The 13,341-nt window shown below is 46.7% G+C and overlaps 1 protein-coding gene across 1 annotated transcript; it reads right to left on the reverse strand.

Annotated features, from left to right (window-relative positions):
- Positions 1 to 4,020: 4,020 nt before the first annotated feature.
- On the reverse strand, positions 4,021 to 5,800 carry LOC113270977 (small integral membrane protein 10-like protein 2A). The gene has a single exon (XM_026520643.4). The coding sequence runs from the start codon at positions 5,588 to 5,590 to the stop codon at positions 5,363 to 5,365; it is 228 nt and encodes a 75-aa protein (XP_026376428.1). The 5' UTR covers positions 5,591 to 5,800; the 3' UTR covers positions 4,021 to 5,362.
- Positions 5,801 to 13,341: the final 7,541 nt, after the last annotated feature.

The following is a 13,341-nucleotide window of genomic DNA, read 5'->3' on the forward strand; positions in this document are numbered from 1 at the left end:
GAATAAGGGTCATCACTGGGAGAACTTGAACTATACGCAGAGGCCCCAACACCTCACCTCCAACTAGGATAGCTAGCAATGTTTGTATGCATAGTTCTGGGTTGTACGTCGAGTAATTAAGTTATGCCAGGAGGGAGCATTTTTTAGAATCCTAAGAATGGAAGAAGGATGTTCGTATCTGCTAGGAATTTAAGGAGTACAAGGTTATTACTCTCTACATTACTTTTCTGTCTACTTAACATCCCCACCTTTTGGGAACTGCCGAAAATCACCAGGATTCACTACTCCAGGCCACAGCAGTATTGGGGGTAGAAATGCAGGTGACGGAAAGACGTTAACATCCAGTACAGTTGCGGAATACTGGATATCCTTGCTTGTCTGAGAGCTGTCACCTTTGAAGACTTTGGTTACCTTGCCCAGAAAAGATTCTTTGGTTCAACGAAATTGGGCTGATGAGACTGACCTCCAGGTTCTCAAGGCGTTTTCAGAAGGGATCTGAAGTGAAGCTCTCAGATTTGCAGGAGAAACACCCAAAGGTGGACTTCTGCTAGGTCATGTCTTTTTTTTTTTTTAAAGATTTTATTTATTTATTTGACAGAGAGAGACAGCCAGCGAGAGAGGGAACACAAGCAGGGGGAGTGGGAGAGGAAGAAGCAGGCTCCTAGCGGAGAAGCCTGATGTGGGGCTCGATCCCAGAACGCCGGGATCAGGCCCGGAGCCGAAGGCAGATGCTTAACGACTGTGCCACCCAGGCGCCCCTGCTAGGTCAGGTCTTAAAAGACAATGTTAACACGTCTCCCACCACCTCCACCCCTACCCTGGGGACAAGGATTCTAGAGAATCTCTTTGAGTTGCTGGAGAAGCGTGTCAATGCCAGGGGTCATTCAGGTGACCAGAACCAGTCTGAGTCTGAAGGCAGTCACGGAACCGTGTCCGAGGAAAGGGGGTCAAGGGTCACGACAGAAGGCCAGGCTGAGGGAGTCCCGGGTCTGGAATCTGCTTCTGTGCCTGTCAAGTCAGACCGTTGGTCATATCAGGAGAGGCCCTGCAAGGGGGAAATGATAGAGTCAACGTAGAAAATACTCAGCATGGACGAGAGGAGGTCCTCTCCGTCTGGTGCTTTCGGAGGATTGCATAGGAGAGTGTGAGTTAAAGGATATCTTCTCTTGCTCTAGGGTAGTGTTAGCCGTGCTCAAGAGAACTGTGACTACAGCAAGTCATTGTAAAAGTTGTCGGAGATTCTCAGTTCTCGAAGGTCAGGGGAGTGTGGAAGAGAACGGGTTAATCTGAGGTGCTGTAGTTACACGGGCTGTCTTTTGTGGTTTTTGTTTGTTTGTTTGTTTGTTTGTTTTTTGGTGTTTTTGTTTTGTTTTGTTTTTTTGTCTTGTTTTTTTGGCTGTGGGGTGAGAGAAATTATCCCTGCGGTGAATTAGGGGAAATGACTGGAGAAGTGAAACACAAAACCAAAAGCCTTGTGCTCTTTGCAGGTTAAAATTTTTAAACTAACTGTTTAGAAATGTGTGTATTTGATCTTTGTTCACGGGCAAGGAGATGGGTTTTCTGAGAAGAAAGTGGCGTTTAATTAGTTACAATTTCCACATTGAAACCAATTTGCTTTTCTTGGAGTGTTTGCTATAAAGAATGCTTTTAGTATTTCATTAAAATGAGTTTCCTTGGTTAGAATTCAAATCCCCCGTAAGTGGCTGAGTTCCATCTGACTCTCTGTTGGGTGACCCCAGTGGTGCTAGATGGAGCTTCCAGGAATCGAGGGCCTAGCTCAGCTATCCCCAAATTCCAGCATCTGTGGCATCCTCTGGATAGTGACTCTTAGACCAAAAATGTAAGGTCTCACAATTTAAGTAATAAAAACATGATAAGAAACTAATCATCACAATGAATGTCTCTTATTAGTAAGAATAATATTGTTTGGAATATTTCATCACTGTGCCACTGTACTTCTCTGGGCTTGTCTCCTCTCCTGAAAACTGTGGGTAATAACAGCCCCTATGTCTGGGTCGTTGCCAGGATTAAATGAGACAATGTATGTAAAGTGCTTAGAACGCCCCACGGCTTATCGTAAGGGTACAATAACATTTCCACGTATTTTTTTTAAAGATTCCATTTGTTTGTTTGAGAGAGACACAGAGGGAGAGAGAGCACAAGGATGGGGCAGGCGGAGAGGGAGAAGCAGCCTTCCCGCTGTGCAGGGAGCCCAATGTGGGGCTCCATCCCAGGACCCTGAGATCATGACCTGAGCCGAAGGCAGACGCCCAAGCAACCGAGCCATCCAGGAGCCCTGTTTTGAAGTATTCTTATTTCTCCGTTACTAAGTGGAGTGTGTGAATGTATATACACGTATACGCGTGTGTGTGTGTGTGTGTGTGTGTGTGTGTGTGTGTCCCCCTCCGGCTCAATCACAACCCATTTGTGAGGTGGCTTCCCATCTCTTAGACTCGTTCCACTTTGAGAAAATAGAATTCCTTATTTTTAATGGCTACGCGGTACTCCCATTATCTAGTTGTGCTATTTTTTTTTTAACCAAGCTCCTACGGTTGGGGAGGAAGTTCCTTTGCCCTTCAAGGTCCTCCTTGAGGGAGGATGACTCAAATTGACGTGAGATAGATTAACAGAAAAAGAAATTTAATAGCAGACCTATGGGGAATCACACAGACAGACTGCAGAAACAGAGAGGCAAACACGAGGCTTATAGGAACTAAGGAGAGGGGTAGGGTCTGAAAATAAAAGGGGAGAAAGACCATTAGCAGGAAGGGGGAGAGATGTTTGGAAAACAAAGGTCGCCCTGGTATGCAAATAAATTTTTTATGTAAAGAGGAATCTCTTGGGGAGCCTGGGGGCTCAGTGGGTGAAGCATCTGCCTTCAGCTCAGGTCATGATCCCGGGGTCCTGGGATGGAGCCCCACATCGGGCTCCCTGCTCAGAGGGGAGTCTGCTTCTCCCTCTGCCCCCCCCCACTCTTAAGCTCTCTCTCACTCTGTCTCTCTCAAATAAATAAATAAAATCTTAAAAAAAAGAGGAATCTGTTTCAAGCTCTCATCCTGGTACAGGCAGGCAGTTGAGGGGGAGGTAAAGAGCTTTTCCAGCATCTGCTGGGTTCTGACTGCCTTTGACTCAAAGTCCTGTTCATGCCAAAGTGACCCATCTTGGGGCGGCCTGCCCTTCGCCCCCACGCTCATGTGGGACATTGAGTTTATTCCACTGGCTCACTATTATGACCGATACTAAAATGTAAACACCTCGTCTACACATCTTGAGGCACTCGTCGAGGTGTCCATCAACGTTCTGTCTGATCTCACTTACACATGAATCGAAGAAGGCCGAACCCACAGAAACACAGCAGGATGATGGTCACCAGGGGGTGGGGGGTGGGGGCAGCGAAGAGATGTTGGTCCAAGAGTACAAACTCCCAGTTAGAAGATGAGTAAACTTTAGGGATTTAAGACACAGCATTGTGATCGTAGTTAATACTCTATCACATATTTGAAAGTTGCTAAGAGAGGAATCTTGAATGTTTTCACCACGAAAAACAGTAGTTAAGTGATGTGACAGAGAGGTCAGCTGAGGCTGGGCAATCACATCGCCCTGGAAAAGTGTTAAACCAACACACTGGGCAGCTTACATTTACACAATGTTATATGTCACTTATACCTCAACAAACCTGGAAAACAGTTCTGAAAAACTGCAAGTTTTAGAAAATACATCTTTTTAAAAAAAAAAAAAACTTAATTACATTACTGCAGAAATTTGCTCACACAGTTTCAGAGAGTGAGGAAGCCCTGGGCTACCTGAAGATGACTGGCCATTTTCATTTTTAAAGCTTTTCCTTGGGGTCTAAGCTTTGCCTGGAAAGCAAGGACATCGTATTGCGTGGGATCATTCAGGAACATTCTAGGATACACATACACTACTGTGGAAAGACAGGAAGGCAGAGTCTCCCTGGCCTTTTGTGCTGGTCCCCAGCTCCCCCTCCCCCAAATTTCCGTCTAATTGCAGTCAATTCAGTTTTTAATAAGTTTTAATTTTTAATCAAAGCAATACTTACATAGTTTTCAAAAAATCTGATAGTGAAAAAAAAGGTATATAATGAAACAGTAGTAAATCCCCACCCATCCTGCTCAACTCAGTTCCCCAAATCAGAGGCAAAAACGTCTACACCTGTCTGTTTGGTGGTTACCTCCTTTCTTCCTTAAGAATAGGCTTTTATTACTACTTTTTGACTTGATAAAGTGAGGGATTTTGACTTCCCGCTGTCCCAGCAGCCCCCTCCCCCCTCACTATGGCTGAATCACTATTTTTAAATCTCCTGTTGGCTACCTTGCTGGCTTTAATAATACGGTCCCTAAACCCGCCTTATTCTTTCAACTAGGGACAGAATCTGGACTTCCTTCTTCACTTCCTGCTTTCCTCCTCTCTGCCTGCCCAGTTGTTGCCTGGGCTGTGCACTGTCCAAGCGGCTAACCTTCCCATCCGGTTCTATCACCGTCATGAAGTCTTCCCTGCTTAGCTGACAGATTTGGTCTAAAAACGCAAAACCTTCACTTCTATTTCCATCGGAATGATTATTCAAATACGGTTCACTGAAGAGCTGAGCCGCAGCGAGCGCTGCACGTGCCCATCAGTGTTCAAGCTGATTCCCTCTCTCCCGCTCCTGGCAGCTGTTCAAAACCCGGCCACGTCTGAGGTTGCTTCCTATTCGAAGCCTGCTTTCCTTGTACAGTTCGAAATGTTCGTCTTCCCCTGCAGTTTCTGTTCGCCGCTGACTTGGCCTTGGGGATGAAGTCATGTGTGCCTTCCAGATCACGTTATTAATTTCCTCCAGCTTCTAACTCAGTCCATCTAATGGCTTAGGATTCATTCTATTCAGTTGCAAGTCTGTTCACATCTTATTCGAATTTGGAAGATTTGCTTTCCCAATCGGACCGTGGCTGTACAGTTGGCTCACCTTTTGGTCGTTAGTAACCTTGCCTCTTGTGTTCCCCCTTCGGGCATCCCGAGACCACCGGCGCTTCCTCACGTTCGGGCTGGTTTGTGATTCATGGCTGCAAGAACGTCTCAAGTATTTCTGAGGATTTTCAGAGTTTAAAGTTCTCTCCTGTTCCTTGAAGTATCTATTTCCTAGAGAATCACCTTTTCATTCGATCCTCGGCTTTTTTGGTTCTCCTGTAGGCTTTCCGCAACTGCTGATTTCTAGCCGCGCATATCCGTGGAAGACAAGGCAGTGCAAAGGCAGCCCGGCGAGTCTGCATGTGCGAGTCCACCGGCCGCGGTGCTCTCGAGCCGGCGAGCCAGGGGGTGGAAGCCAGCCAACCTTCGGGGACCCCCGAACGCCACCAAGTTAGTTGCTCTAAATATGTACCTGCAGGCGGACGTTGAGCATCACCGAGGCCACCATGTAGAAGTAGGGGAAGTTGGTGCGCAGCCGCCAGGCCAGGTCGAAAAAGGTGATCAGCGTGCGCGTGAGCCCCTTGCAGAAGGCGCCGTAGGAGCCACGGGTCGCCGCCGAGCGCGACAGCCGCACCCCCAGGGCCGACAGGGCCGCCACCGCCGCCGCCGCCGCTGCCGCTGCCGCCATCGGTCTGGCGTCGTCTCCCAGACGGTGCCGGGAGCCCAGGGCTTCCAGCCGGCTGCGCCGACCCACCGATGGACGGACCGAGAGACGCGCGCGGGAACAGCCGGCGCCGGGGGCCCACTGGGCGGCCGCAGATGCCAGCCGCGCTGCACCGCAGATGTCTTCCTTCCCCGCCGCGGCGATCGGCAATCGCTGGTGCTCCGCCGGGGCCGCGGCACTGAGCTTCCTCGGAGTGGGCGGGGCGCCGGAGATAGCGAGCCCCTGGACTGGGAAGGGAGGGGGTGGGGGTGGGGAGGCGGGGACCCAAGGCTGGAGGCAGGGGAGGGAGGGGGAGGGGCACGTGGCTTTCCCGGGAGACCCAGCTTCCTCCTCCCGGTGGTCCTTTTTTTTTTTTTTTTTAATGTTTTAAATTTTAACGGAAGCAAAACGAAACTTGCACAAAGCGTTAGAAGAGTTCCTTCGTAAACATGATCTTGAAAAGCTTAGAAGCGTGAACTCGTTTCCTGTTGCCTCAAATCCCTTTAGGAATTTTTTCAATCCTCAACTGTGAGCTAGCATGAACACACAAAACCTATTCATTTTCTCAACTGTAATTTTACAGTGCACCTTCTGCTTGAATGATTCAAGCGACTTCGGAAATTTGGTTTTAGATCTTTAGTATTCTTCTAATGGGAAAAGTTACACAGACAAGTTGTTTGAAATTTTCAACAGCACAATTAGAACAATGGGAAGCAGATTCCCTGCTTAGTTTCACATTCCTCACCCCGCCCCCGCCACGAACTACCGTTCCGTTTTCTGTATATACTTTCAGACTTGATATGTTCATACAGTGCTCTTACTATGTCAATAATGTATAACTACCTCACTCTCTTGGACGACCGATCACTACCCTAACATGTATGCTGATGTTCAGTCATTTATTTAACCAGTCCCCTGTTGATGAACATTCTCAATGTTTCCAGTTTTTCTTATGCCAAACGCTGTTGCAGAGAACATCACTGTGCGCATGAATTTTCAAGTGGCAGAAAAGAATGAGGAATATAATCCTGTTTTTATTTATTAAAACAATCATATAAACATATTTAGTGTTTGAGGTCAAAAAAGGTTTACTTCTTCATACATGTGGTTGATCAAGAAAGTTTTGAGACTAGGGCTGTATACAGCATTGAGTGTTAGTCTTGGAATTTTTTCACCAATATAAAAGGCAATAATTACGACTCATTAATTCTCTAATTTGCATTCATTTTAATTATTAGTGAAACTGAGCAACTTTTCTAAATTTCTTAATCTTTCAGTATTATTTTGAAAGACTATTAACAGATTGGTATATGTTTTTATCCATTATTTACATATATTAATAAGCAAGGCACGTATACATATATCACAGACAAGTCACCAAACAAAAAATGGAATCATATACATACTGCCCTGACAATTGCTTTTCTTTTCAGATTTTATTTATTTTATTTTTTCCATTTTTTACTTAAATTCAATTAATTAACATATACAAGAGAGCAGGGGGAGGAGCAGACGGAGAGGGACAAGCAGAACCCCACAGAGGGCTTGATCCCATGACCCTGAGATCATGACCCCAGCCGAAACCCAGAATTGGCCACTTAACCCCCCAGCTGAAACCCAGAATTAGCCACTTAACCGACTGATCTACTCGTGCGCCCTGACAGTTGCTTTTAAACATGATATATCTTGCATGTCTTTCCATGTTGATACCTTATGGGCTGTGTATTATTCCTTATGGATGACCAATAATTAACTGATGGCTATTTGGATGGTTTCAAAGTTTTCACGAGCATAAACAATGCAGAGATTAATATCTTTGTGTGCATATCTTTGAGGGCTTCTCCGATTTCTCTGGGATACATCTGAGAGGTGGAATTCTGGGATCAAAAGGCTTTCATCTGGGGTGCCTGGCTGACTCAGTCGGTAGACCATGCAAATCTTGATCTCGGGGTTGTGAGTTTGAGCCCCACATTGGGTGTAGAGATTACTGAAAAATAAAATCTTAAAATAAAAAGGATTTCATCTGTTTATGGACTTTGATACATGTTAGAACTCCATTCCACACAGTTTGTACTAATGTATCCATGAACACTTTCAATTTTCCTAATAATGGGCATTGATTTTCTTTCAGATCATTAACATTCTAATAGCTGAAAAGATATCCCACTGTTTTAATTTGCATATTGTGATTACGAGCAAGGTTAGACATTATATGTGCATATATCTTTGCACATCTGTATGAAAGAAATTACTGTCTCAAAGCTTTGCAGTCTTATTTTTTTTTAAAGTAGGCTCCATGCCCAGTGTGGAGCCCAACTTGGGACTAGAACTCATGACCCTGAGATCAAGACCTGAGCCGAGATCAAGAGTGGAGCACTTAACCAACCTAACCCAGGCTCCCCTGCTGTCTGATTTTTAATCAGTATTTCCAATTCCCCAGTAAAAAGGTTGTACCAATGAACACACAGGCTAACGGGTCCTGGAGCCCCCAGGAGCAGCGGTGACAGCGAGGAAGGGAATAGGCAGGCAGGCTTCTCCTCTCTTCCCCTGTCTCCCTGCCCCTCTGGCTGCCCAGGTCCTGGCCCCTTTGCTTATTTTTATATTACAATTTTTGCCTAAGGCAGGCAGAACAGCGGAAGCAGCCTGAAAATGATAAAATCTCAACCATGGCCTTGGGAGAAACCAAAATAGACAAAATAGCCTATGGTGATGCATTAAGCAAAGGAAATGCCTCCCCCCTCACATCACACACTGACTATAAACAGCAATAGGCTAAAACTATTGTCTTTAGGAAATTATACAAGTCTCCTGGCTCTTCTTTCCCACAATCGAGTGCATATACCTCGATTCTTCTATCTGCTATCCCACTCTTAATACATAGGGGAGGAATACATTTTTTAAACTGCTATATTGGTCTAGAGATAATAGATTCAAATGTAATCAGAGGCTTTTGTAGAAGACACCAAATGGAACACAGGTGTTTACCTTTCCAAATCAAATAGAAACAATGAGAAAGAAGTGCAGAGTAAACTCATTCATAAAATTAGTGGAAGGGGCGAGGATAAAGGATCAAGAGTTCGAGAAATGCACCGAATGCACACATGTGGGCTCCATCTGAAAACCAATCGGGGCCAGCAGATCTCAGGCAAAGCCTGGGTGGGGCCGAAGCAAAAGCCGGTTTGGTGGAGGAAGCACCCTGACTCTCCAGATATGGAGAGTGGGAGCGGGAGGATGGCATCGAAGGAGCTGGTTATTTAAAATCTATCTGAAGGGGGCGCCTGGGTGGCACAGCGGTTAAGCATCTGCCTTCCGCTCAGGGCGTGATCCCGGCGTTATGGGATCGAGCCCCACATCAGGCTCTTCCGCTATGGGCCTGCTTCTTCCTCTCCCACTCCCCCTGCTTGTGTTCCCTCTCTCGCTGACTGTCTCTATCTCTGTCGAATAAATAAAATCTTTAAAAATAAATAAATAAATAAATAAATAAATAAATAAATAAAATCTATCTGAGGGGCACCTGGGGTCCCAGTCAGTTAAGCGTTGGACTCTCGGTTTCAGCTCAGGTCATGATCTCACGGTCATGAGATCGAGCCCCACATGGGGCTCTACACTCAGCATGGAGTCTGCTTGTCCCTCTCCCTCTGCTCGTCCCCCCTCCCACGCACTGTCTCTCAAATAAGTAAATAAAATCTTGAAAAAAATAAAAGAAAATCTATTTGAAAAATGGCTGAATAAGTGCATTTCCACCCCCACCCCACCTAGTTATCTCCTGGATGAAAATGGACAATATTTCTCTAAAGAAATTGGGTGATGTGCTTGAAAGGGAGAGGGCCCCAGAAGGAGGGGATGGAATTGTTGCCTGTGTGGTACAGAGTAAAAATAGCGACAAATGTTTCCCCTCCCTGAATCTGGAACTTTGCATGGACTTTGCAGATCCTCTCATTAAGAGGTGGTCTGTTTCTTTTTTCTCGAATCTGCCATATGACTTGCTTTGGTCAACAGGACATTGGCCAAAATAGAGCAACCGCGAGCAGGAAAGGTGCTTAGGCATCGGGGCCTGTACTCTTGCTAGTCTTGGAAGCCTGCTGCCACCACATGAACAAAGCAGATGAGACTTATGCCCCAATCGTCCCTGTAGCCCCAACTGATGGCCAACCCACTCCTAGAGGTCCTGTCACCCAGGCCGGCAGCAGCAGCTGACCACAGACGTGTGAGAGTCCAGCTGACACAAGCACGATGGTCCAGCCCAAGCTGCCAATGGCCAACAACTGTTAATGAAGTAAATGGTTGTTTTAAGCCTCTGAGCTTCGAGGGGTTTGTTTCACAGCAAAAGCTCACTGATAACCATGCCCCAGAATAGAGCTACAGAGTAGAGGGGCAGTCAAAGTGATTTGGTCAACAGTGATCTTTGATAGTGGTTACTAGATCATGGGGGCCCTAGGACTGAAAGAGAAGCATGACCCATCTCATGAAAAGAATTCTGGCAAACGGGAGCGCCTGGGTGGCTCGGCGGGTTAAGTGTCTGACTCTGGATTTCGGCTCAGGTCTTGATCTCAGGATTCTGGGATTGAGCCTCGAGTGGTCAGGCTCCCTGCTCAGTGGGGAGTCTGCTTGGGTTTCTCTCTCTCCCTCTGCCCCCTGCCTCTGACTCACACACACACTCTCTCTCTCTCTCTCTCAAATAAATAAATAAAATCTTTAAAAACAAGAAAAGAATTCTGGCAAACAGAAAGCTGGGTCACCATGATAGTGTCACAGCCCCTCAGATCATATCCTCAGAGTCTCCAGGATGAATTGGAGACCAAGGCGGCTATGGAAACATGATAATTATGTCCTATCAATCTTCCTAGCCATCCCCCAAAAGAACCTGCAGTGATTTCCCAAGGTAACTGTTCAGAGGAGAAATAAAAATCCACACTGTCCAGGGATTATTGGACAATGGCTCTGAGCTAACACTAAGCCTGGGGACTCAGAGCAACACTGTTGCCCGCAGTCAGAGCAAGGGCTAAGGAAGGTCAAATGAGAAATGGAGTTTTGGCTTAAATCCAAGGTATGGTGGGCCGAGTGGGTATACAAAGTCACTCTGTGGTAATTTCCCCCGTTCCTGGCTTTTCAGTTGTAAGAGATGGAACCAGCAACTGCACAAACCCGTCAACGGGCTCCCTGACCTGTACGGTGAGAATTTTTCTGTTAGGAAGGGCCAGCTGGAAGGCTGGAACTTCTTTCCCCTTCCAATGGCAACAGCAAACATATATATCACTTATTTTGTCTCGGATACTCTTCCAAGCACTTTGCATACATTAACACATGATTCCTCAAAACAACACTAAAAAAAAAAACCCAACAACATTGCAAAGTAGACATATCCTTGTACGCCACTGACAGAACAGGAAATTAAGGCATTGAAAGTTTAAGTGACTTGTCCACGGTCATTACTAATTGGTGGAACCAGAATGGAGACCACAGACTGGCTCCAGAGTCCATGCTCTTAAATGCTATGCTCTCCTCTCGGAAGAGCAAACCAGAACCAATACTAAAGGCCTGCAGGACTTCCAGAAATTAGGGCCACCATCAAGACTAAAAATTCCGGGGTAGTGATCCCTAGCACATCCCTGTTTGACGTACCTATTTGGCTAGTGAAGAGTACAGGGGGATCTCGAACTAGATGTGGTAGATACAGCTTGGCCGGAGACACGTGGAAGGTCCATGAGCAGGGGTTCACTCTCCTGGTGTGACTTTGTCTGCCACACTGCCTTCCTTTCTCCGCCCACAGTTGTGGTTTCATGGGGACTGGAACCGACTGACCTGTGTCCCCGCTGAACTCATTTGTTGAAGTCCTAATCTCTAGTATCACAGAATGTGACTGTATTAGGAGATAAGGCCTTTAAAAAGGTAATTAAGGTCAAATGAGGTCATTGAGGTAAACCCTAATCCAATTGGACTGGTGTTCTTCTAGGGAGAGGAGATGAGGACACCGATAGGCCCAGAGGGAAGATGGTGTGAAGATACATGGAGACACCAGCCAAAGAAAGAAGCCTTTGGAAGAAACCGACTCTGCCAGTGTCTTACGTCTGACTTCTCAGCTTCCAGAACTATGAGAAAATAAATTTCTGCTTTTTAAACCACGTCGTCTGTGATAGTTATGGCAGCCCTCGCAGACCAATCCAGGGACCTCTCCATAACCAGTTGTCTTAGGGTTCTCTAGAGAAATAGAACCAATAAGCTACATGTAGATATATAAGAGATTTATTATAGGGATCGTGTCACACATAAGCTTATGGAGGCCAGGAAGTTCCACAATCTACTGTCTGAAAGCTGGAGAAGCAGGAAAGCCGGTGTTTGAATTTAGTCCGAGGCCAAAGGCCTGAGAACCAGGAGCTTCATCCAGTGTCCGAGGGCAGGAAAAGACGGACATCTCAGCTCAAGAAGAGTGAATTTTCCCTGTCTTCGCCTCATTGTTCCATTCAGGCCCTCGAAGGATTGGTAGCTGCTAGCCGCCATCGGTGAGGGGCTGTCTCTTTACTCAATCACAGATCAAATGCTAATCCCTCCCAGAAACACCCTCATAGACAAACCCAGAATAATGTTTTACTAGCTATTTGGCCTCCCTCAGCCTGGTCAAATTGACACAGAAAATAACTATCACACCAGTTGTTTGAAGAGGAGGTGGTTCAAAGCTATGTTAAGTCATATGACAGCAAGGCCCCAGCCAGAAGCCTACGGGTAGCCCAGAGGACAGTAAGGAAGTAAAATCTTCCCTGAGAACACAGTTCTGGTTTTTTTTAAAAAATTATTTAACTATTTAAGGCAGAGAGAGAGAGAGAGTGCACGCACGCAGGAGCCGGGGGGAGGGGCAGAAGCAGCCTCCCCACTGAGCAGGGAGCGCGATGTGGGACAGATCCCAGGACCCCGGGATGATGATCTGAGCCGAAGGCAGCTGCTTAACCAACTTAAGCTGGTTGCTGCTGAACAGCCACCCAGGCGCCTCTGAGAACGTAGTTCCAAGTGGTGTATCTGCTTGTTCACTTTGCTTGGGAGGAGAGCTGCCCTAAGGTATGGCTCTACACTGTTTGATGTTCAGGGCCTTAAAAAGAACAAAATTTACAGTATTGGTGACAAGAAGGTTTGGGAAAAATAATATGTGGTTGGACCTCCAGGGATGGCCACAGAGTATAAACACAGTTGTGTTCCCTATAAATGCCCAACAGAGGTCATCGACTGCGATGAGGACTCAATAACCACGCGAACGAGATGACTCGCGTAAGAGTGTCAGCTTTTCCCCCAGCCACTCTGAAGCTTGCTCAGGGGCCCAGGGACAAAGTGGCCATGGTTGCAGTGACGGAGGCTTGCCGTGGGCTCAATCACAGGTATCTGCCCTCACCGAGGCTGATCTCGCCATCAGAACAGTTGAGTGTCCAATTCCAACCCGCCAATGGCCGAGGCCAGTGCCACACCCCCAATATATACATTTTCTTGCGGTGGGAGGGGCCTCCAGCCAGCCATCTGGGGGCAGGGCGGTGACATCGGGCCCCTTCCATTGTGGAGGGGACTGTGGTGTGGCTTGATTGTAGCCTCTGCGATCGTAGAGGTCTGATGGTTAGTCGGTCTACCAGGAGAAACAACCATGACTCCACGGAACCGAATGGATGTGGAGACTGCAGTCGAGCTATTTAAGACCTAAGCTCCACACGTCACTGGACCAACAGGAAAAGTGCGAGTTTGACTGGTGTCATTGACCC

This window comes from Ursus arctos, chromosome X (assembly GCF_023065955.2).
Source record: "Ursus arctos isolate Adak ecotype North America chromosome X, UrsArc2.0, whole genome shotgun sequence".
In the NCBI taxonomy this organism is placed as follows: Eukaryota; Metazoa; Chordata; class Mammalia; order Carnivora; family Ursidae; genus Ursus; species Ursus arctos.